The sequence below is a fragment of the Haliaeetus albicilla genome, chromosome 3 (genome assembly GCF_947461875.1).
Source record: "Haliaeetus albicilla chromosome 3, bHalAlb1.1, whole genome shotgun sequence".
NCBI lineage: Eukaryota > Metazoa > Chordata > Aves > Accipitriformes > Accipitridae > Haliaeetus > Haliaeetus albicilla.
Genome location: NC_091485.1, coordinates 11,007,014 through 11,031,508, shown reverse-complemented (window position 1 = coordinate 11,031,508; position 24,495 = coordinate 11,007,014). Strand labels below are relative to the sequence as shown.

Sequence of the window (24,495 nt, the reverse complement as noted above, 5' to 3'; positions counted from 1 at the left end):
AAACTGACTACATGTCAGGCATTCTTATTGGTTTGTCTTGTAAGGATACAGATATACCACCTGCCCTGTATTTGCAGCATACTGAATGAATTGTGTTGCAGATACAGATTAAGCTCAATTTATCCTACTGTGAAAGGTCTGGTGGAAACTTCTCCTTTGGTACTTAGAGTTCACGTGCAACTAGGAATATTTACATTTTGAAATAATATCTCAGAAGCCTATGCAATTGCATTTTGCTTAGACAGGAGAAATCTCTGTTGGTGTTTGAATGGATAGTGACAGAGCTTTCTTTTACTGTCGGAACTTCTTAATAATTCAGGGACCTTCAGAGCTAAGCGTCTATCGACAACATCTTCAGCATTAAACTTGCCTGAAAAAACAGAACAACACTTGAACTGGATAACTTTTTGATTATTTGCGTTATCCTGGAGGTAACTGTGAGGGAAATATGCCAAAGCTTTTTTCTTTTTTTAATGGTAAAGTTTTATTTATTTTTCCAATGTTTAGGTATGTCTTTCTGAGATATAATGCTTTCTTTCAGTAGCATTGATATACCTCCAAGCTCTGATCATGCATTTCCAGATTGGTATATTGTCACTACAGATCTCATCATGCTACTATTGATTTGCTATCTAGACTGAATTCAGTTTGTTTGACCAACTTTCTGATGTTTTATGTTTTCTATTTCTTTTCTTCAAGTAGATGATTGACAGAATTTGTGTAAAAGTGCAAGATCATCTCAACTCTTTAAGAAACTGTGGTGTGGATGCTGTACAGGAAGATGTCAAATCTGCAGAACGGCTTATGCGGGATGCTAAGAACTCCAAAACAGTAAGCCTTTCCCAGCATACTGGTAATACTGAGAGCAGTTCAGTGTGTGCTTGCTTTTGTCTTTTTGGGGAGTTAAAATAACAATCTGTCACAAAAGAGTATATGTTCAGATGATCAGCTGTGGGTAGTATTTAAAGTGACAAAATAACTCTAATTTATAAAGACTTTGATTTGGCAGAGGGATTTCTGCCTGTTCGTCCAGATTTGAAGACAAGTAGTGATGAGCCTACTTTCCGAAGATATTCATTCTGTCTTACAGCTCTTGCCAAATCTGTATCACCTTGGTGGAGCTTCTTGGGCAGGAGCGAACGGTTCACTCTCCAATCCAATCCAAGAGACACTTGAATCCATGGCTGGAGAAGTCACAAGGGTTGTGGATGAGCAACTTAAGGTCTGTGGATAGATGTGTTACCATCTCTCACTTGCAGAAAAAACTAAATCTGACATCTGTTGCTAACTACAAATGTGCCACACTTTTTTGTACTTCTCAATATAATTGTACATAAGCTATCTTTTCATTATTAGTTTCTTATAACTTTGTGCTTTATTATCTGGGTACTTGCCCAGTTGGAATGAAGAAAAATGCTTTAGAGTTTGCAGTAGGCAGAAGGAGCATATACTCTTTATTATCATCTCATTTTATCTTCTAGAAGGGGAAGACTTATCAATTGCTCCTTAGGCCCTTAATAAAGGCATCTCTCAAGCACCCTGAAAAGTCTCATGCCCTGGAGAAAAGTACTCACTAGTTAAGGTATTCCACTGGAGTGAAAGCTGCTTTTCTGTAGACTCCATTGCAGAATTTTTTTCCCAGTAACCACTTTTGAACCTGGTGCAGAATTTCCACTTTAACTGTTTGGTTTGGATAACTTGTATGTATTGAGAACACCCCAAGAATTAGTACAGGCAGCTTTACAGGAAATCTTTCCACAAGTTGCCTGTCAAACCTCAGTTCTTCAAATAGATGTCATTGATCTGTAAATATTCTGACCTGTGTGTTCAGTGAGCTGTTGCTCAGAAACTTCTACCTTCAATTATGTTAGATCTTACTATATAATAAGCAAGGAAGAGTCATCCATACAGTATGTGCAAAGCTATTAGTCCAGGAAGAAGTCAAGGTGGGGAAACTTTGGCAACTGTTGGGATCTGTATGGAAGCTGATGAATTTAAGAATATGGTTCTGAGGCAGTTCAGATCAACTTAAGTTTATGACTAAGATACTGTGCCTGTGTTTTGCTATATTTAAACTTACCGAAGAATTTGAAAGTGAAGGCTGAACTTGGGTTGAAACAACATGAAAATGCTTCAGTCAGTGGGAATATAATGAAGAACAATAATAATACCACATTACTAATTACTTTTTTGAAATTAAAAAAGTTAATGAGGAGGAAAATGGTGCTGAATTTTTAGTATTTTTCTCCCTTTCCCCATTATATGAAATAAGGTGAAGATTCTTTATCACTTTTTTAATTTCTGCAGACATGAAAGTGATTTATTCACAAGATTCTTCGCAGCGGAGCTTCTAGGCTATTACTGGGACAGGAATAGTCAGGTCAACCGTTCATGCAGGGGTCATGCACTTAAATAAGTCCTGTGAATTTTGGAGAGTCTTATAGAAGGGAGGAAAAAAAAAAGCCTCTTCAGCATTTGGAATGTTATTTATGTTATTTATAGTTCCTGGCGTAAGATTGAGTTAATGGGCCTTCCATTTATGCTTTTACACATTTACAGCAAAAGGCACTTTAGCTCAACCATTCTAACTTTTACATTTAGTTTTGATTTGTGTGGCGTTAAAGTTTAAGTGCCTTACAAGAAACTATAAAGTCATAATGCTCTTTGTATATTGTAACACTCATTTTTATTAATTTTATGCTCAAGGCTGAAAGGTTCTTCTTTAAGTTCTATGGTGTTGTACTTTGTGTGGAGGAGAAAATGTTGAACATGGATTAGGATTTTTTTTTTCCCTTAGTTGTTTAGATCAATTCAAAACATCATATGCAGTTTATTATTTGTAAAGATAAGGGAGCTCACATAATTACAATTGTTTTTGTAATTGTTGGGGGAAAAACGTCATGTGTGTTATAAGTGGAGTTTTGAATTTTAGCTTCCATAGCAACCAGAGCCTGATTCTAGAAAGAAATGTTTGGAAATTGGGTGAAATCAATGAATGCTCTTCAGGCAAATAAGAGATTTTTTTTTTTTTTTTTTTTTTTTTACCTCAAGGAAGGGAAGAGGGGGAAGAAAGAAGTTAGAATAAGGAAAAGCAACATCTTGGAGTGAGTTGAGTTGGCCAAAGGAGAAATTATAGGAAGGCCCTTCCTCGCATTTCTGTTCTCCTGCTGGTGTCACTGTGGACACACAGAACCCAGAGATGCTTTGTTTGATTGGCAAAGGCTCGAGGGAGAATCGTAGGCAAGACGAATGGTCCTTAGGCAAGAGAATATTGTTTTGTAAGGACAGGAGCACTTAACTTTGTCCTAAATTCTGTCCTAGTGCAAAGGATTTGTTGGCTTCATCACCGGTTCCATTTTTTTCTTTAGATATCATCATCCTCCAGTCCTTTTACTCACTGTGTCTTTCTCGTGAATGTTAATAGGCATTAATTGTGGGCAGGACATTGTTCTCTTCTTTCTGTACGTCTGCTGACTGGCACTTGTGGCCTTGTGACTGAAATGTTTGCCCCTCCACAGTCAGTATTGGTAGCTGTGAGTTTCCGTCACTGAAAGGATTTGGGTTGGAAGTAGGGGTTGGGGAAAGGTTTCTGTAGATATGATAATAGTCATGTGAAATCAACAGATGAAGTCTGCTACTGAAGAAATTATCTTCAATTGTGCACTTAAAGAAGTGATCCAAACTCCATTTAAGTTGCACATTCTCTGAGTATTTTGAGTAAAAGTAAATTTTGAAGCTTTCAGGTAGGGTCTTTAGTCTTTCCTCCTACTTCCCACTGACACCTTCACACAGCATTTTTTCACATGATCCATTTTGAAAGACCATGCTTAGACTGCAATTGTAATTCAACATAGCAAGTCTTTATAGCTTTTATGATTGTGATCCATCAGTAACTCTTGGGAGGCTGAGTGTGATTTTTCAAGGTAGACTACACAGTTGCACCAGTGAATGAATGCCATGGGAAAAAAAAATGCGTGTGTTGGAAATTCTCATTAGTAGTTTACCTGGCTCAGTTGTCTCTACCATTGAAGATTTTCGTCTTCCATGTGGATATGGCTGCAGGCGCTTGAAATTCTCTTCATTAGTGTCGTGGCCCCAGAATCTGCTTGGGGATTGAAGGAGGGAGTGTGGGAGCAGTCCTTAGAGTGCAGGGAGCTTGGGAACCCAGAAACAAGCTCCATATTAGCTATAGTGGCAGTTGTCCCTTATACCTGTAAATCAAAGGATATAAAGATCAGACTTCCCTGGATGTTGTGGCTGCTTCATGCTGCTGTGTTGTCCTTGTGTATCTACACTTAAAAATCAGTCAATTAAGAGCCACAGACTGAAAGATGCTGCTTTGAATCATTAAAATTATCACACAGTAATGGCGGTTTTGTTTCTTACTCGGTATCTACATACACCATCAGCAGGGGAGACCTTATTTTAATAAAAAGAAAGTTGAGGGAGTTGGAGGGTTACATGGTCCTGTTTCTGGAGTGTGTATGCTTTTCTTCTGTCCTGGTTTAGGGTTTTGATCAGTTGTTAAAAAAAGAATAGAAATTGTTGACTGCACCTAAGGTTCACTGTGGACTTCCATGTATGTAAATGAGATCCATATATTAAAGGTTTGTATGCCCACTGCAAATCATACTTGTAGCTACTTCTTAATATTTGGCTAGTATATCCCAGCCCTGTACAGCATGCCAAGTTCTCATGAATCTCCTTTCTTCATATACTGATGCCTCTTACAAATTGGCAGGTCTGGAGCATTGATGAAAATTGCTGATTCAGGGCACAGTTTAGAGCAAAGGCAGCTGCAGCAGAGCATCCACTGCTTCTCCAGCATGCAGAGGCAGCAGTGGTGGGTGCACAAGGGAAGCTAATTTATTGTTCTGACAGTTAAACACAGAGATGTAAATGTTTCATATTTGAAAAGGCAAACAAGTACAGTTGTAGGTCATTTTCAAAACAAGTATGTTGCTCCTCCTTTATTTTGTAAAATGCCTTTTAGATTGCAGCTGAATTGCAAGATGGATTGGATCTTAGGAAGAAAAATTATAAAAAATTAGCAGTCTAAAGGCGTCATAGTGCTATGCACCAGAATAATGCTGCGATCTTCCAGCTAATGAAAATCTCAATACCTGATGTTAGCTTTTGCTTACTGTGCTGCAGACGCTCCTTGAGTCTATGGTGGATGCAGCAGAAAACCTTTGCCCAAATGTAATGAAGAAAGCTCGCATCCGTGAAGACCTGATTGACGCTAGCACTGAGAAGATTTCCATCCCACGCACTTTCGTGAAAAATGTCCTCTTGGAGCAATCTGGAATTGATATCCTCAATAAAATTAGGTACTTTTAAAAGACTAAGCAAACAGAATTGGCTATAGAATTTGGATTTTGGGTTGCGTGTCTGTGTGTCTGTGTAGTGAAAGATTTTTTTTGAATGCTTTCGTGACTCACAAGAAACTATATTAAGGCATTCAAAGAGCAGGAAATTGTCCTACAGGTCTGGTGAACTTAGTTCAGGAGATTCAAATATTTGGAATCTCCAGGGATGTTAACTTGATCATTAAGGCATGTGCTTCTGTTTTATTTAGTAAGAGTTTTGGTTTATGGTACACAAATAACATTTTTATGACTTGATACTTTTTTTAAAACCTATTTATGTTCTCAGGTAACAGTGAATTACTGTAATAGAAGGAAATTGCACTTACTTGCTTTGAGTGTTAACAGTGCTTTGTCTGTTGCTGCATTTGGTCTTGTCCTGTAGCTGTAGCAATCACTTTAAAACTTTTTGTTTGCGTGGGAGTTGTGCACAGCAGACAGACATACTTAAAAAATGGAAACTTGGCAATTCAAACCACAAACCTGGAGCGGAAACAGTTACCTTAAACAACTCTTACTTCACCCTTTTAAAAAAGGGGAAAAAAAAAAAAAAAGAGGCTTTTACCTGACCTTTTACTGCATTTTTTTTTTTAAATTACATATATACCAGGGAATATATTTATGCAGTATAATGTAGTTGACCTGTACTTAAACCTTTGCAGTTGCCATCATTTGGCTAAGGAATCCTTTCTGCTTGATGGAAAAGCATGTCATTTTGCATTGTGATGTTAATATCTGTGCAGAAGAAGAAAATAGTAAGACTTAGAAATTAGTTTTGCAGAGTGCAGCAAAACTGGCAGAAAAAGGTGTTAAAGACTTTAGCTATGCCTTCGGAGTGTTTAAAATGGTTCAGGGAGTAAGTTTTCTTCACTTCAGTCCAATCAAACAAATCTTGACCCTGAGACAATAATAGTGTTCCTTCCACCTGTAGAAGCTGCAACTGTCAGTGAGGTGAGGGTGCCGCACTGTCACCCTGCCTGCCTTATATTATTTGAAATTAATGTATAGGTAACTGAGGGAAATCCTTTACTCTCACTCTCTTCTCACCGTGGCTTGGCCACCATTCTGCCTCCCTCCCTATGAATTGCATTGCCTTTCCAAGGAGTTTCTTACCTTTTTCCCAGGCTTTCTGCAACAGTAGTGCTAGCCCCAGATAGAAATAGCTTTGTTAGTCCAACACAACTCAGTCCAGACATAAAAACCTTAAAACAAAATCATGGTGCTTGCTGGCAGGCGTCAGGTGAAGCAGCTGGCCTTGAAACTGTAGAGGCAGGAGAGATGGAGCTTTGGGCTGCATCTCAGGCATATGTGCTTGTCAGCTGCACATCAGCTGCACCCCACAGCCTGGGCCTTTCGTGCTGTGGCCAAAGACAGGACCCTAAGGGAGCAATTCAAGGTACACATTTCCTTGATAGGAAGTTACCAGCGAAACCTCAATTCCGTGTACAGGTTGTGTTGGCGTTCCACGTACATCTGTGTAATGGCAATGGCTGACGTGGAGTTCTTGAGACAGAAAGTGGCTACCTAGAGCAAAAAGAGGAAGCAAAGTTGTGATGGCAAAGGCTGGAGAACCAGCATTGGACAGTTGTCTGTCAGCTGGCAGACAAACACAAAAAAGAGTTGAGGAAGTAAGTGGATTGTAGTTGTTCAGTGTAGTAGTGTTAAACAGGCAGCACTGTCCCAATCCCATTCATCTGAGGTTCCTGTTTCTCTGACTTCAGTGGCAGAGTGTTCCTTACTGAGTTTCACATGTGGTTTTTATTCAGCTCTCTTGCCCAGATGTTTTCATTTCAGCTCTTAGAAAAATGTTAGAAGCAGGTTAAATATGGTACAGAGGGCTCTTGTGTTTATTGTGTGATTCATGAGTTTATTTCTGAAACCTGCAGTCATGTATCCTGACACCCTCTAATGTTTTACTTCAAATAAAGTGACAGGACTGTGGATAATTGTCACACTGCTGAACAGTAATAAAGACAAAATTCTCCTGCATGAATTAAAAATCTCTGTCTCATTTTTAATCCTCACACAGTGAAGTAAAGCTGACAGTGGCTTCTTTCCTGTCTGACCGAGTTGTAGATGAGATCCTGGACGCACTTTCCAATTGCCATCACAAACTGGTGAGTATTCGCGTGGTTGATATCTGAATGTGCTGGGTATCTTAACAATGCCACTTACATTCATAAGTTGTTCAGTTTCTCCTTAGCACAGCTCTATTTTGAAATTGGTCTTACTTTCATTGGCATCACTGACATAATTTGAAATATGATGATGGGACTATTGCCTCTTCGCTTTAAGGAAGATACAACCTTGGAAGAGGCTGCATTATATATTTGTCCTATTATCTTTTCCACTACTGTCAGATCTAAAACTAAAAATGCCATCAGGATGCAACAGTGAGTCATCAGTTAAGAACAGTGTCAGTGCTTGTCCTGGTGAGATGATAAGGGTTGGTTGCTCATGAAATGAGAGGTAAAATTGCATTCTTTAGAGGAGGGGCTGCTGAGACCTTGTTCCCAGAATGAGTACCTCTTGAGGCTACCTCAGAAACGTAGGTGTCAAATTTGAAGAGAAAGGGGTAGAAACGTAGGAAAGGAAACAGTTTGTTATTTGAAGGTGCTGAGCTGTCAGGAGGCACGGTTATTTATTATGAAGGTACTTGCTTCATCAAGAGAAGAAGAAATAAACAACTGTGTATCCAGAGAAAAACATATTTCTTTCTAATGCAGTGGACCTCTGTAGGTCAAATCCAGTACTGTTTTTTTAAAGAAGCCAGGGGGTGGTCATTCTCCTGATTGAAATTGCTCTTCATTTCTAGTGGAAATTTCTCTGGCTTCATCTTGCAGTCATGAATTTTTTCAGATGCTTTTCCCCACAAGATGAGGGAACCATATATATTTTTCTCTATTTCCTCTCCATGAAGTCCTCATACACAGAAAACAAATCACGCTTTCCCCCCCCGCCCTTTTTTTTCTTTCTTTTTTCTTTTTTCTTTTTTCTTCTTTTTTCTTTTTTCTTTTTTCTTCTTTTTTCTTTTTTCTTTTTATTCTTTTTTTCTTTTTTTTCTCTTTTTTTTTCCTTTTTTTTAATAAATTAAAAGACTGGGTTATTTGAGGGTACATCTTCATGATAGAGAGCAGCACTGTGTAAAGATACAACCTCTGGTCTCAGGAGCTATGCAGCAGCATCAGTCTGCTGTGTGAGTGGCTACTTTAATTAGCTCCAGTTGGTCCTGGAGCAGGCTCAGCTGGCATGAGTAGTGGGCCGTTTCTCTCCGGTGGTATTGCACAACTTGGACAACTCTTGCAAAGTAAGTCATTTTGTCCAGCCTTTGAGTCACTTCAGTAACAATTCTCTGCACTTTCTCCAGCTGTTTTAAAAGCCTCTTTCAAAGTTATGGTCCCCAGAACCAGACAGACTATTCCAATGTTTTAACCAACACCATATATAGGAGTGAAATTGTTTTTCTCCTCACGTTCCTTACTCCTCGTATTTATATAACCAAGGAGATAAGAATTCCTTCCTTTTGTCAGAGATTCAGTGGTAGCTCATTTTCAGGACTGGGTTTGCTAGATCTCCCTCCCAGTAATCACTTCTGGATGCTTGACACTTCATGCTTTTCAGGATTGTGTCCATAGGTAATTGCCAGTGCTTTTAGTTCCTAGGAATGATTGCCTGTACATTTTCTTTGAGTTGATTTACTTTGTGATCCATTTTGGCCTGCATTAGTAACACGTCCCTTTCACTGTTTAACTCTCCTATGTTTGTTACCTGCAGATTATTTCAGATAGTATAGCACTGATGAAAACACTGAAGAGTGGGAATCTCAAAAATGCTGGTAGAGGAACTCGTGTCTAATTTGTCAGTGTTATTCTTCAACTGACAGCTGCAATCTGAGAGCTGGCAGCTAGTTAATACAGCAAAGATTAAATGCACTGATAGACTTCTGTGCCAGCTCCTTCAACTGGAGTGTCACGTACTACTAATTCAGCCACCTACAAATGTCTGTGTATGTTGCATTGACATAGCAGTGTTTGAGGCAAATTTGAAAAATAAACGTTGTTCAACAAGACCTGAGTTTGCCTAATGGGATGACGATTAGCGTTAATTATTATTCTAGCCATTTTAGTGTGATTAAAGATAAATTCATAACAGCTTTCCAGTTGTTTTTCCTGAGTAGACACTATGCTAAGTGAGCTATAATTGACTCAGGTCATCTGTTTACCCTTTTGATGGTTAACAAAACTACAATCCACTGGTTGTCCAGAGTCGTGCTGATGTTAAGCGGTGGACTACAGCTCTCTGTAGCTGCCTCTTTGAAGGCTTCTGTGACTAACTGATTTGGGCCAGCTGATCTTCAAATACTTGCTTTTAGCAGATGTTACTGAATTTTCTCTTCAGTTACCAACAGAACTAGAAAATACTTCATCATTTTCCTGACAACGTGAACCCACTCCATTCCAAATACAATCTAGGGTGGTTTATATAACTTTCTCTGTGTACTTCTTAGTAACCATTTTTGCTATGCAGGTCTAAAAATGGATTTTATTATTGTTAGAGTTTTTCCTCTCTGATACTTTAGAAAGATATATCTTATACCATAGATCTATCAATGATGATTTTTTTTCTTTTTATGGTAACCCATACCTATTTCTTCAGTGAAACAGAGCTGAGGTATTTAACAAAGCTGTCCTGTTTTTTGAATAGCAGGTGTTAACATTTTGGCCATCTAATAAATATGAAAATTATATTAGCTGAAATGGTACATGTCTTTGTGTTATTTAACTTAAAACAAAAGGTACAGGACAAAGCTTCTCTTCCACCCTTTTATTTTCTTTATAATAAAGGTAGAACAAATGCTGAGCAAGCCCTATAATACATAAGTCAGAAGTGGGATGGCTTTTTATCTGACCTTTTTCCTTTTCTTTTTTCCTGTTAGACTTTCTCCCTTCCTTCTTAGAATGTGTGATGAAAGGGGTTTTCCATCCGAAAAACCTAAAAAAACAAACCCAAAACAAAACAAACCCTGTGCAACGATTTAACACTCATGACTGAGCTTGGTCTTCTAGGATCTGTGATCACTTAAGTTCTGTAAGCTTTCTGGTTGGGTTTGGTTTGCCTTTTTTAACAGTTTGGTTGACGTGCTCCTGTCTTTATCCTTGTCACCAGGCTGACCATTTGACCAGACGTGGCAAACCACTTCCACAGCAAGAATCACTGGAAATTGAGTTAGCTGAAGAAAAACCAGCTAAACGCTCTGTCATCACAGTTGAGGAGCTGACAGAGATAGAACGTTTGGAGGATCTGGACACTTGTATGGTAAGACACATTCCTCAGCCCATTTGGTTAAGCATGCAAGTAACTGGAAGAAAAATGTTTTTCAAAATGTCATTTGGCAATTTCATGGTATCAGGAAACTGAAATTAGGAATTGGCTTCTAGAGAAAATAGAAAAAATAAATGTTAGCTTGTTAACATTTTGTCTCAGTTGCATATTGCTGTTCAGCAAAGGAAAAGCTTTTCCCTTTTCTGCACTTATCCTTTCCTGGTACCTATTCAAGGGCCCTCACCTTGCATAGATTGCTACAATCAAGCTAATACAATAAACATCTCTTCCACTGGCCACAGTTTCACAGAGATTCAGTTGCAGTAATAAATTTGATCATGCTATCCTTTGACAACATGCTGCTTTCTGCCTTTGTCTTCATTCTACTTGACATGGATTCCTCTGAACAAAAAATACTTCTGCGTGGAAGTTATATTATTGACCATGAACAGAAGTTGATTATTATTTTTTTTTTTCTAATTAGCTTTTAAATGTATGGAAGAAATCTTAAAACCTTGAGACTGGGCTGCAAGTGATCCTAGAGGGCAAGCTTTTCAAAAGTAATTGAGTTAGGCGTGTGAGATGCAGTTAAATGCTGAACATAAATCACTGAAGCACCTTATAAAATCCCATGTGTGACTTTTATTGTAAAGATGGTTCTGTGCCATTTCATGATTATTTGAGATGTAAATCCACAGAATTACAAATAAATGGGTTGCTAACTGTTTTCAACCTCAAATTCCCCTCCACCCAGCTCAGTCTGTTGAGGAACTCTCAGTGGACAGGAACTTCAGGGAGCACTTCTCTATTACAACTTAGTCTAATAGGTGGTCACTGCTGCAAGGGATGGGCTTTCTCCTCTGCCCTCCTACCTGGCTCATTGGCCATGTGCTTAAAGCACAGGAAGCGAAACGGGCAGAAAAATTGATTGCATCTTTTTGTAGAAGAAGTTTTGTTGGTTCAGCTCCCTGAACAGACGTACTGCAGAGTCAGCCAAGTACAGCTCAGGAGAAGGAGCAGCAAGGTTGCTGCTTTCTGCAGCAGCTATCTGTTGGTCTCACTTAGCTATAAAACAAAAACACACCTTCACTGGAAATACCAGCTTAAAATAGTTCTCTCTCCCTTCCAAATCTCCTTCTTCACCAAGATTTGATTAGATGCAACATTTGTCTGAACATCACAAATTCCTGAGGCATGTGGTTGTTCATGGCATCATCTGGCTCATTGCTGATACTGTCAAGTTCTAGAAGCTTTCTGTAGCCAACATTCAATAATCATTTTGAGCCCTAAATCCTATGGGAGAGAGACGTGCCAGTTAAATATGTGGCATCTGAACACTGTACCTGTAAGTTAGTTTTTGTATGCTGGCTTCATATATAGAAAAATAAGCTAAGCGCTCATTTTGACACCCCACCCTCCCCCTTTAAATTTATTCTTGCACCCTGTTAAGAATAATAATACTGGAAATATAAAAAATAGCTCCTGTCTTTATCTCATATCACCATGGTTATATGAAAGGATCATATTGCTGTGCTGTTATCTTTCACTTTGGTCATACTAAAATAATGGAAATGTGATGATGCTTACACTCTTTAAAAGATGCATTAGATGCTAACTGTACTTATCTTCAGAAGTGTTTATATGTCTCTTCATTCCTCTCATTCCCTTCATCTTGCACAGAGATTCAAATACCTTTGTGACCCAGATTCTCATCAGCGTCTAATTTCTGAAAAGAATGAAGCATCAAATAAACACAAGGCAGTAATCGTAGTCAGTGCTAAAGAATCCACTTACTAAAAACTGTAATCCATTTATAAGAACTGCTTTTTGCATCCTGGGTGCAAGTGATATTGGTTGCTGTTGTAAAAATAGATAGGTAAATAGATAGCCCCAAGAGGCTGAGTAATAGGGGGATTTTTACTGAGCTATTGTTCTTACCGTGTTTTTGCAACTAAAAGCATAAGAATGGATTTCTTGCATCTTCTGGATGGAGTTAGTAACTTCAAAGATAGTGCTTTCCAAGTGATGTATTTTAGCTGTGGAAAATCCTATGGATTTTACATTCTGTCTTGGAAAAATTAACCTGATTTGCGGTGTCATACAGATATTTATGTGGAAATGAGGAACCTTCTGAAAGGGGCATCAGTGAATGCTTTGTGAGCTGGTCAGTGCAGGAAACGCTTATGTTGCTGAAAGATTTTACTAGATAGAGAAGCATATGGTTTTATGAACTATAGCTATGAACCTAATTTCCTTTGATTATTTTTAATCTTAAATGAGAAATAGCTCTTTAGATCCAACTTCCAAAATGGCATTAGTCTGGAACGATGCCTTGTTTAGCCATTGGAAATCCCTAAGCGTTATGAAACGTGATGATAAAACAGATGTGAGCCTTGCGAGTAGATGATGCACCTGGCTGTGTATTCTGCAAACTTCGAACCTGAAGCCTTGAACTGCAGCTTGGTGGTGTGCATGTTTGGGAGCCTAATCTCCTATTGCCAAAAGAATATGGAACGTGGGATGAGGCTGATCGTGTTGCTGGGATGCCAGGAAGAACTCGCCTTTTCTAAGTTCTGTCTATCAGTTTGCTCCAGCTAGTTGTCAAGATGCCTGGGGAGGAAGAGATTTTGGTCTTACAGAAGAGGCACTGAGCTTGGACCACTGTTTTGGGGGGAGCTGCTTTTTTTCCATTTGCAAAACTGGATTCATTTTGCAAACCCATTATTTCAGCAAGCCTGTTCTCTTCGCTCTTGTTTTCTCCAGTAAGCCTATCGAGGATCAATATTCTGGCTGAGGCAATGTGTACAACAATGTGTTGTTCACCAGCCTCCCTTGAAGCTGTATTTGAACAACCTGGGGAAAAACTGGATCCAGGTTCAGTTTTGACTCTCTGCTTACAGATAGATTATATAGCACTGAAGCTAGGTGAATGACTATGAGTTGAGGTAAATGTATTTGTAATAAAATGCTTATGAGCTATTTGTTCTTATACGTGGATTGAAAGTGGAAGACAGGAAGGTTTGTTTATAAAAGTTGGACTGGCAGCACAGGGATCTGAAACCTCCAGTGAAGGAGCGAACAAACGGGCACTGGTGTGTTTCACAGCCTGCCCACCTATTCTCAAGCAGGACGCAGACTGGCTGTGGCTGGGGGGATTTTCCTGCCAGAGTAGAGAGTTGCCATCCATCCACTTTGAAGTTTGATATGTATAAACACCACAGACAAGACAGAAGGAAATATCATGAATAGGCCCATGAAATGCACCACTGAAAAAGAGATTTTTAAATATCATTTCTGGTATTTTTTGTTGTCGGAATTAGAACTTACTAAATACCAAACTGTACAGTTAAAGCTTATTAGCTTCAACTTAGGATATGATTCTCATCCCGCCTTTAATGGTGGCCTAAGAGTCCATAATATGAAAAATTTGTCAATCATACCAGAATTTGCTGTCTGTTATATGAGTTCTGAAGAACGCTAGAAGCGATTGAGTGGTCCAGCATAGGACGTGATAGCTGGAACGTTATGGGCCCGAGAGTTTCTGATCTCCCTGAGCTGCAGTACAGTAAATTAATGCTTCCCTAATCTACAGCTGTCTTAGTTGTCTACATTTAATTAGAGCTGCATTGATGGTAATAAGTCATTGGATAAAAGTTGCATGCAAGTAAGATGGAAAGAAAAATCTTTATGCAGAAAATTAGTTACTATTCTCAGATTAAAGGAAAAACCATGGCCTGCTTTTCAGCGCTTAGACTCAATCATGAATTAACTTCATAAAATAGTGTGGTTTCTCTAAATTTTTCTGTGCATATGTGATGAGAGTCACATTTCAAACTAATGCATACATTTTAAAACTACATAAAGCACCCTTTTTTACTGAGATTGAGTATCATGTATCTTGGTATGTGTAATTGTGTAGGTAGATACTAACTGGTTTAATTTTGCATAATGCTTTTAGTTGTACTTTATTCTTTCATAGCCGTTAGTTCTTTGCAGAAGTAAGAGAATTAAATAGTGCTCAACTCCCCACCAAAAGGTAAAGGAGCATCTTTGTTAGATTATGTTTAAGAGTTCTGTTCTAAAGCTTTTTTTTTTTAATCTATTTGAATGTTAGTTTGGCTTCCAGAATACTAAATGGAGATCACCAGAGTTGAGCCACTATTTAAATAAAAGTTTTGAGAGAAATAGCTTTTTTACTAGAAATCCATGTACTCATCATCTTTAAAATATACATTTCAGCAATAAAATTTTATTACTATGGGTAGTAACAAGCATACAGCCAGGATAAGTATTGTTTTTAGAGCACAGAAGAGGTTATTTGCATTATGAGGGGGTATGGTAGGAAATAGTTTGAAACATGTAAAGGAATTGTAGGTTGTAATACACAAGTATGCTTGTAAATCTTCTTTAAAGCATGTCAGAGTAAGATTGAAATGCTTGGATGGTAAATTATGTGTTTGCAAAAATGCTTGTAGCTAATAGAAAAGGACTGCCTGTGATGAATATTGTATCTTAGCCATTTCTCATCTATTTCTAATTTTAACCATAGAGATGGTTCTATGACTTTAATGGAGGAAAGATTAAAAAAAAAATCCCATGAGCAATATATTAATGTTTTAGTCTTTATTGAACAATAGATTTCACCTGTACAGTAGAGGAGAAGATTTGCAGAAGTAGCAGAACACTTGTAGATTGGTGGTGTATGTTTTTTCCTGGGAGTGTACTAACTAACTATTGTCAAAAAATTAGCAGATTAGTCCAGTATCCAGGTGAAGACTTATGAACCTGTGGGTTCTGAAAGACAGGGAGTGCATGGACCTCGTTTTTTTCAGAGAAAAGGGAGAAATTGCACTTACCACACCAGGATTAAATTTATTTTTTTTAAAAAAGAAAACTCATAAAACACCACCTGAAAGTTTTTTCTCTCCCCAGCCCCTCATCCAGAACAAATTAGAATTAAAACAACAGAAACCCCTTCAGTTGCTTTCACTGGAGGAAGGAGAAAATCATGGTACAGACTCATGTACATGTGCACTGATACTGTAGGGAGAAAAAATAAAGTAGAGATTCTCTGGTATGCCCTGACATACTACCACATCTGATTCTTGTTGCTCTCTGTTTACCTGCAGCAGAATTGTCTCAGGCAGAGATAGTCAGCTTTTTGGATGAAAGACTGAACACCTACTGTAATAAAACCCCAGTTCTTGTTGGACTCTATGTGTTCTCCTGTGCTATAAATAAAGCTCTAGCTCTGCGACTGGCTTAATCCAGCAAAAATCATTGGTCTTGCTGAAAAGAGCATTTCCACTTTCCCCGGTACACAGCGCATTCTTTCCTGCCCACACCCTCACACCTGTACTGGTGTTCACACAGCCTCACTACAAACTGGGTGTGGGAATCGATTCAGCTGAAAATTAAGCTTTTTACAGAGGATTTCTCTCCCAGGTTAGTTTACAGACTGACTAGTCCTCTGGTTGAATTCACAAAACAAATCCTGAGCAGCAGGAAGAAGCAGGCAGGGATGACAGCAAAGGCAGCAGCCTGGATGAATGCCGGATTAAATTGATTGTGACACTTGAGTTTCTCTCTTGTATGCATTAGCAGAAATAGGCCTTTGATGTGTAGTAAATACAGCACTCTGTGGGAAGCTAGGAATTGGCATTATGGTATGTGAGAGTATTCTTGGCTTCTGAAAAGGCTCCATCACAGGCATGTGAGCAAATCTACTTCAGTGGGAGTCCAGTAATATTTCTGGCTCACCCCGAATTAGGACAGTTTATGAAAACATCACCAGGAGGGGCAGAGCACAGTGCCCGCATGCTCCCTAAGCCCTTCCCTACCCACGCAGTGCTGTGCCTGAGAAAGTACGAGACAAAGGGAGACGGTGCGACAATTTTGCAGAACCTGTTTATTTGCAAGTTGTGTGTTTATATGTTAGCCTCACCATTAGTATTGTGATTACATTAATTTTAATTGTGGATATTTGTTACCTAACTTTTCCTGGGTTCCTTTATATATAGTTTTGCAGCATTCTCACTGCCCTTAGAGGTCCTTGTCTGTGTTTATTCAATGATTGTTACATGTATAGACTACAGGCTACAGTCTCTTCCAGGCTCATGAGGGGCTATGTGTTCCCAGCTGAAACACTTTAAAAGAAACCTGGCTTTCAATGTCTTTTCCGTGGTCTCCGAGTGGAAGGAGGTGATGGGTAATTGATACGTAGTATGTCTTTCTTAAACCAACTGAGATTTCTTAGTCAGAGTTCAAAGCTGTTTCTCGTTATCTAGGGTACATTATTGGCACAATATGAAGTAAATGAAGAATGTGCTAAACTGCTTCTAGAAACAGCACTGCACGCTTGGTGAAGAAAAAAAGTAGTGTAAAATTGGAGACTTTTCTGCTTAGGTTAAAATGGGAATTGTGAAGTGCAGCTGCTGGGTATTCTGTTTGCATGGTGGCACTTCTGTATCAGGAGCTTGTCTTCGCATAATGCTGATGATTTGTTTTACCTTGGTAGACCCAGACTTGTATTTGGGGTGGAGGGGAGGGTGTGTAGTTAAATCCTTTGTGGCAGTAGGTGTCGTACTGATACTGAGTTTCCATCATTTTACTTCACCTGTCGTGAAAAAGCCACGTCGAAAGGAGAGTTCAGTAACAAAGCACCCACTGAAACACTGGTCTTGAGAGTTTAACTTCTGTGCAGTGGCTTTAAGAGGGAGTTCACTGCTGAGAAGTTAGCCTGTGGCAGACAGAAAGGTCTTGAATATGTAGCTGTGCGGTCTATAGGTAGCGTCAGCCCTGGCTGCTGAGTCCCACCATTTGCCGCTCTGCTAGCAAGAATTCGAATGCCTAGGCTGAAGGCAGAGTCATCTCAGCAGGCACCAGCTGGCCGTTGCAGGCTCTAGCCTGCTGGTGGGCACCCGTCCACCACTTGGTGAGAGAGGTGACTATCTGGGTCACCTGGGTTTGCTTGCCCTGCCAGCCAGCAGCAGGGATCACCCAAGTGCCCGCTCACTTCAGAAAAAGTGGACAGGTTATGAGGACAAAGCCCCCGTGCACGGGCTGGATCAGGGGGCACGTGTGTGATCCCTTTTGCCAGCAGAGCTGTGGAGTCCGATGATGTTCAGCACAAATAGATACAGAATTCATCTTTCTACAGTCTCTGTTCATAAGAACCTGCTGATTATTTCCCATGACAAATTAGCAAGAGCTCCTTTGGAGGAGTTCTTGCCAAAATCTAGACTCTGTAACCTTTGGCAGAGGGACAAAGCAAATACCATGAGAATAACCTCTAACAGTGCTGTTTCTGTAGCACGCATCTGTCTGTAGCCATAATGCTTCTTGATTCAATTAATATCTGGCAAGTTGACCTTCTTAAGTGGTTGAGGAGTTTTCTCTCTAGGTTGCATGGTCCTTTCTGCTGCTTTTGATTCTTCCAGCGTCTCAAATAAATAACCTGGCATGAGTTAGTTATCTGTGTTATATGGGGGAGTCTTGTTTATTCTGAAATCTGGAAAGCCTACTGAAAATAGCACATGCAGAAGTCTGTCCCACTGAGAGTGCTTCATGGTTCTCGCTTCACCCAGAAGAACAGGAGGCTTGTGATTTTTTTGCTCTGCAAAACCGATACCTCATATTGCAGGGATAAAGAATAGCTGCTCACAGGAAGAGGGGAGAGGAAGTCTGTGCTAGGGCAGTCAGTTATAGAGTACCATTAGATTTTGCTATATTTTGTCAAGGAAAAGGAGGTTAGGATGAGCTGTGTTACTGGAATAGAAACTTTGAAATAAATAAATAAATGAAGTCAAGAGTACCTAGTGCCAAAAGGCTAGAAGACAGCTTTCAAGTCATCAAATGTAATCCCTGCTATCGCTGACAACTGCATCACACAATCCTATTCATAAATTTATCAGGCTTCCTTTCAAAACATCTCTCTCTCAGACTAGAGGAGAACTTAGAGGTAAATAGATTCTTTCTTTTCATTCTGTACTTTTTAGCAGTGGGCCATTTCCAATATCATGGTATTTAGGTACTCCAGGGGAAATTTGTGTCCATACTCTCTGAGAAATTGCAGAATCCAGTGCCTTCTTGCCAGTCAGCACTTAATTCCACGCTTGCAGGTGAGCAGTCCTGCTTTGAAGGGTAGGCATCTTCTTCTTCTGTCATGGTATTTCTGTCCTTCCTAGGCTCATGTTCTGCCCCATGACAGTATGACCAAGCACCGTTATTTGAATCATGTATCACACTTAGGTGCTGGCACTCCATAGACCTGCCTTTGAGTTTTGCCATCCTCTCTTGGGTAATTATGATAGACCCTTTTGATCAGTTTGTTTGAGAGAAAAAAAATCAAAGACTCAAGAATTTCTGTTTCCCATGCAGGGTCTTAGACTATTTGCTAGTTGCCTATCAAGATACCTCCTGGTTTTAATAGGGAGATATCTTGAAACAGTAGTTCCTGACAGGACTTAAAATTCAGAAGGTTGGGTTGTTGGGGTTTTTTTAATGTTGGAGTTCACAAAGTATATTGCAAAGTGTCTGAGGGATATAAAGATTTGCTGTGTGTGCTGGAAAGATGTCTGAAACAAACTTCAATGAGAAAAGAGCAGCAGCTCAAGTATGCCTGGGTTTTCAAGGTTTTCAAGTTCTAACTTCCCATCATAATTCTGAGCAGGGAGGCTACTAGTCCACTTCCCCATCCAGGGCAAACGTATCTGATTCACTGTGGTGAGTCTCCCTGTAGCATTTCTCCTTTGAAATGTCACTGCTTCAGTGCAAATGATGCATCACCTGCCCCCAAAGGGTTTAATGATGGTGGGAAGATGACTGGTTGTTTTTGCCTGAATGACTCCTTACCCTTTTGGTAGCTGTTCACTTCAGGTTGTCAGAAGAAAGGAGAGATGCAGAAGTTGTGTTGGTTCTCAGTCCCGGGAGGCTGTAGGGCAGGCAGATACAACAGTTCCTCTTCATAAAATCATAGAAGGGTTTGGGTTGGAAGGGACCTTTAAAGATCATATACTCCCCCCCCCGCCATGGGCAGGGACGTGTTTCAGTAGATCAGGTTGCTCAAAGCCCCATCCCACCTGACTTTGAACACTTCCATTCAGGAGTACCTTGCCTCAAATTTGCTTTAGTGATGTTATTGCCCAGGGCACCTGATACATATGGTAGCTGTCTTTACAGAACTAAGGATATCTTAAATAGCTGTCCACCCCTCCATATTTGCTGAGGTTAAGAGCTTTTTCTTCTTACTATATGGAAGTTTAGGTCATGAACAAAGTAATGTTTACATCAGTGTTTGCCAGCTGAAAGTAATGAACAACCACAAGCAAGCGGGTTGTGGTGGCTTAAAGGGATAGTTCTGACTGCAGCTGCTCTCTGATGACCTGCAGCAGCTCTCTGTTCTACACTTAGTTTTTAACTAAAATAAATCGGTTGGAACTATCCTCTTTGTTCATCTTAAAGCCCAGCTGCTGTAGAAGATGCTGCTAGCCTCTTCATGAGCAAGTAGAAAACAGAACTGATGATACGGAGAATTGCTTTTTCTCTTGCAGGTGGTAGTTGCAGGCAGAGTTCCTTGCAGGATACTCATTCAGAACATGAAGTAAAAGATTCAGTTTAATAGTTTTAGGAACTGCTCAGTTTAATTCATGCATCTGTTTGTTTACTCTTCACAATAAAAGCTTTGGAGATTTGTATGCAGGAATATTTATCAGCAGGAATTCTACATGACTTGAGAGACGCAAGTGCAGAATTATTAGTTGAAAGAATGTATTGAAGTACTTGGTGAAATATCATAGAGTACATGCGCCACGTCTCAGCAAGTAGAAAAGCAAAGGTTCCTTGGCTGGTAAAATGAAACAAGCTCAAGGGCAAATCTATTGAGCTTATCTTAGTGCAGCACTACTCCTTTTCTTTCAGAAGATGTTGCTGTACAAAGTAATTCTAAAGGTCAGGCTGGTTTAGATGAAACTGATTGAATTAATTCTGAACCACAGCTAGTTTTCTAGAAATTCAGCTCTTGAGGAAGGGAAGGAAATAAACATACACACCTTAAATTCACATATGGATTATTTGTATGCCGTATTTATTTACAGTATCTATATTTATATATAGTATTTCTATATAGAGGACAGAACTCTGAAATATAAGGTCAGGACTAGATCCTCTGCTGGTGTAAAAATGTGTAGCCACCACATTCAGGACAGCTGTATCAACAAATAGCAGCCTATCACAGCTTGGCTTTGGTTTCTGAATGATGCGTTAGTGGCTTTGCTCTCCTGTCTCTTGTAAAATACTCCATTAGCTGTCATGGATTTTAGCATTGCATTTCACTTTTGAAGGACAGTGGCACTCGAGGGGAAGATTCTAAGGATGGTGATTCAGGTTACTGTCGTTGCTAGTGGGAAGTACATAGCTAAATTTCTGCAAGCCCTGCTGAGGGTTTTACCCTGCAAATCATGTTATAAAATCTTCATAGTTGAAGTAAGCAATAGGAAATTTCTAGTTTCAAAGGCTTTCTGTACAGATGGTGAGACACTTGTGTGTCCAAAGATTCATCTGCAAAAAGGCAAAGTTGGTCAATTTACTGCTCTGATTTATAAAGAATACCTGAAGTTTGGGGTGGTTTTTTCTTTTTTTTAAATGAGAAAACAGACATGTGACATCTCTGTCAAAGGTAAGTAGGAGACTAGAAGAAGCATGGGAAATGTCAATTGACTTGAAATGGTGTCGTGGCAGCTTTACAGGTCAGGACTCCTTACAGCAAAAGAAAACAGCAGGACTTGTGATAAAATGCCTTGTTTTCTTATGCCTCTTTCTTAAAAGCATACCCCACAAAATACAGATAGCTGAAACAATTTAGCACTAGTTTAAAATGTTCTGGAAGAATCCTTGAAAATACTTTTTCTGACAGCTCCTTCCCAGTTGGCACGTTGTTATGATTCCCTGATCCAATTTCTGGTTTTATTTGGGTTGAATTTGGTTGGGATTTTTGGTTGTGGGTTGGTATTTTGTCTTTAGCAATGACCTGTGTATGCTGGGAGGTGGACCACTTAATTTTGCAATCATGCTGAGAGCAAACGAAGGGAGGAATTGGGTGGCTTCGTGATCTGTAGTACTTCAGGGGTGTGAAGACTGGCATTAGGTTCCCTGCAGAGCAGCCAGATTCCTTGGTGACTTCAGGCAAGTCCCTTAGTCTCTGCTTTGCTTAATGGTGCTTCCTCGTCTAACCTGTTGCCTGCTGTGTGCCTTCCTCTCCTCCTTCTCCCTCCTTACTCCCCACCCACAAGCTGTTTAGCAGCTTTTAACTTTTAAGAAGCTCAGTAGTCACACTCACTTAGGTGAGATCACTAAAGTGTGGAAGGTAGGAGTTTCCATAAGCCCTTGCTGGATCCAGGACCATAGGCTGTAAACTCCCCCAAATCCTGGGATTGCTTCCTCTTATGTATGTATTGCTTTGCACTTTGGTCCTAATCACGTTTCTAGCTGCTTCTATAATATAAATAATTTTCCTGCATATGCATTAAATACACAGAACACACTGGAGTACTAACACAAATGCTGTCTGAAAGAGAAACCGTGTTGCAGATTGATTTTTGAAGTGTGCTGGAGATTTATTTTTAAGATGGTTTCAGTTTTCAAGATGTTTCTCAATGGATTCTGCAGTCTGTCCAGCAATCTCAGAGCAGCCCTAGTGAACGGTAGTATAGAAGATGGGCAAGAGAAGAGACAACATGGATTACAGCAGGGAAATGTAGTAAGAACGTAAGTGTGTATGGATACCGTACAAAAATGAGAGTAGTGAGGAGGTTTGCCTGAATCAGTGTTAGCTGAGAATTCCTGCATAAAGCCAAAGTTTCTGGAGGTAAAAGAAAATTAAACAAACAAACAAACAAAACCCACCAAACAAACAAAACCCCTGAGGACAGTAGGAAAATAAGGGAGTGGAGCTGTGTGCAAGAACACTTTTCTTGCTATTCAAAGATAGCCCATGATATCATTAAAACTTTTAGCTACAGTTAAGCTTAGAAGTATGAACCGCGAGAAGTGGATCGTTATTGTTGAAAATGTCAAAGCATTGAAAAACTGACCTTAATATCCTTTCAACAATTAAATAATGAACTTCATGTTATGTGCAGACTGTTTTCACTGCTGATAATTAAATGCCAGTGCAATGTCCATTTAAAAATGCAGTAGTTTCTTGCCAAGAAGTTTAATCCAGACCATGACTTGACTTCTGCCGCAAACACTCTGCTAATACCTGCAGTGTTGTTATAGCAGCAGTTCCTATTCAACTTAAAGACAAACTGCACTTCTAATAATTGTTTGTCCTTACTCTATATTAAGGAGGAGCGTGATTGGTCATGTGCCACACAAGAGATGGGATATGGCATTGCTTTATTTCATATGATGGCTGTGCTGCTTCCTTTTTTTCTTTGATTTTTTGAAAGAGAGGAAAGGTAGTGCTTTATTAATGGAATAGCATGCTTCTAATATGCCAAAAGTGCTTGAAAGCCTGTGCCTCTAAACCTCCTTGTGGGAAGGAGAAATACTGTTGCTTTGGATTAGGTTGGTTTAAATATCAGGAGAACAGACTTGCATCCCTTTTCATTCTTTCAAGAGAAGCGTTGTTTTGTTTTGCTTTCCTTACTCTCTGGCTTTCCACAACAAACTGCTGATTTTTAATTCAGAAGCTTCCTTCAGACTAGGAAATAACAGAATTACATTTTTTTTTTCTCACTACTGGTGCCAGCAAAATGAAAAAATACAGTACATTGGGACAGCAGGTGGCAAGTTGGCACAATTGGTGAGTGCCATATATTGGAAACAAACACCTGAAAACCTGAATTTGTCCCAACATACATAAAACAAGAGAGATCACATCCTTCTCTGGTTATCCTCTGGAAACACAAAGTGTATAGCACCTCCAAATGCAAGGGATTTTTATCTCATTCTTGCATGTCACCTTTCCTGCTAAGACTTCTAAGTGTTTTGGCTTTAGTTTTCTTTATTTTGGTGACTTCTGGTTTTGCCTCCTTTCCTGAGAACTGCTATTGCTTTGTCTTCCCCATTCATATTCTTTTTTCTTTCTTTTTTGCTGCATGGAGACTCTCTGCTGTACAAGTGTAAGTATTTTTTTAGCTCTGCTGTTTCTGGCCTAGTTGTTTACGTTTTTGTGCTCCATTTGCCTCTGTACTGCCTTGTGAGTCTCCTGGGAGACTGTAGTGCCATCCATCTGCACCTACAAATGAAATAGGCAGCAGTTCAGGGATGAGATTGGATTTTACAAAAAGGTTCAGCTAGTGTAGCATCTGAATGTAAAGCATCCTTTGGCTTTAAGACCAAACCAAAGCAGAGCGCTGATGTCAGAGGTATAAGCACAAACATTACTGCTCAGAAAGAAAATCTATTGATTTGGTTTTATATTCAAGTGTCATCCAGCTTAATGAAAGGATGGCTTAAAAATGGGCGTAAAATAGGGTTTTCTTGCCACTAGGGTGGACAAGATGTTGGGTTATCTCAGCTTGGTCAGTTGTGTTTTCTTTGTCTAGTTGAATCACCTTGAGCTTTTGACTGCTGTTCTCACCTTTTGGTACTGTTACCCTTAATGCATTCTCGAAGCTGAAAACCCATACATTATTTTGCAAGAAGGAGGGTTGAAGGGAGACTGGTTGGGGAGCTGAATTTCAAGAGGGAGGGGGAAGTTGTTCATTAGTTTGTTTGAAGTCTTTTGAAAGGGAAGTGACAGGAGGGTCACAAAGCTTCTTTGTATCTAATAGGATTGAATATAAATTACTTTAGAGGAGGA

General features: G+C 39.5%; 1 protein-coding gene across 5 annotated transcripts in view; it reads left to right on the top strand.

Moving 5' to 3' along the window:
* Positions 1 to 24,495, top strand: part of CARMIL1 (capping protein regulator and myosin 1 linker 1) — a 196,505-nt gene that overhangs the window by 141,829 nt on the left and 30,181 nt on the right. For 3 of the 5 annotated variants that reach the window (XM_069778829.1, XM_069778825.1, XM_069778827.1), the window contains exons 25-30: positions 703 to 831; positions 1,091 to 1,222; positions 5,155 to 5,330; positions 7,396 to 7,483; positions 10,533 to 10,682; positions 23,795 to 23,812. In XM_069778829.1, coding sequence (XP_069634930.1) covers positions 703 to 831; positions 1,091 to 1,222; positions 5,155 to 5,330; positions 7,396 to 7,483; positions 10,533 to 10,682; positions 23,795 to 23,812 — 693 coding nt within the window. The remainder of the gene's footprint in view (positions 1 to 702; positions 832 to 1,090; positions 1,223 to 5,154; positions 5,331 to 7,395; positions 7,484 to 10,532; positions 10,683 to 23,794; positions 23,813 to 24,495) is intronic. The other 2 variants (XM_069778826.1, XM_069778828.1) reach the window with 1 other exon arrangement.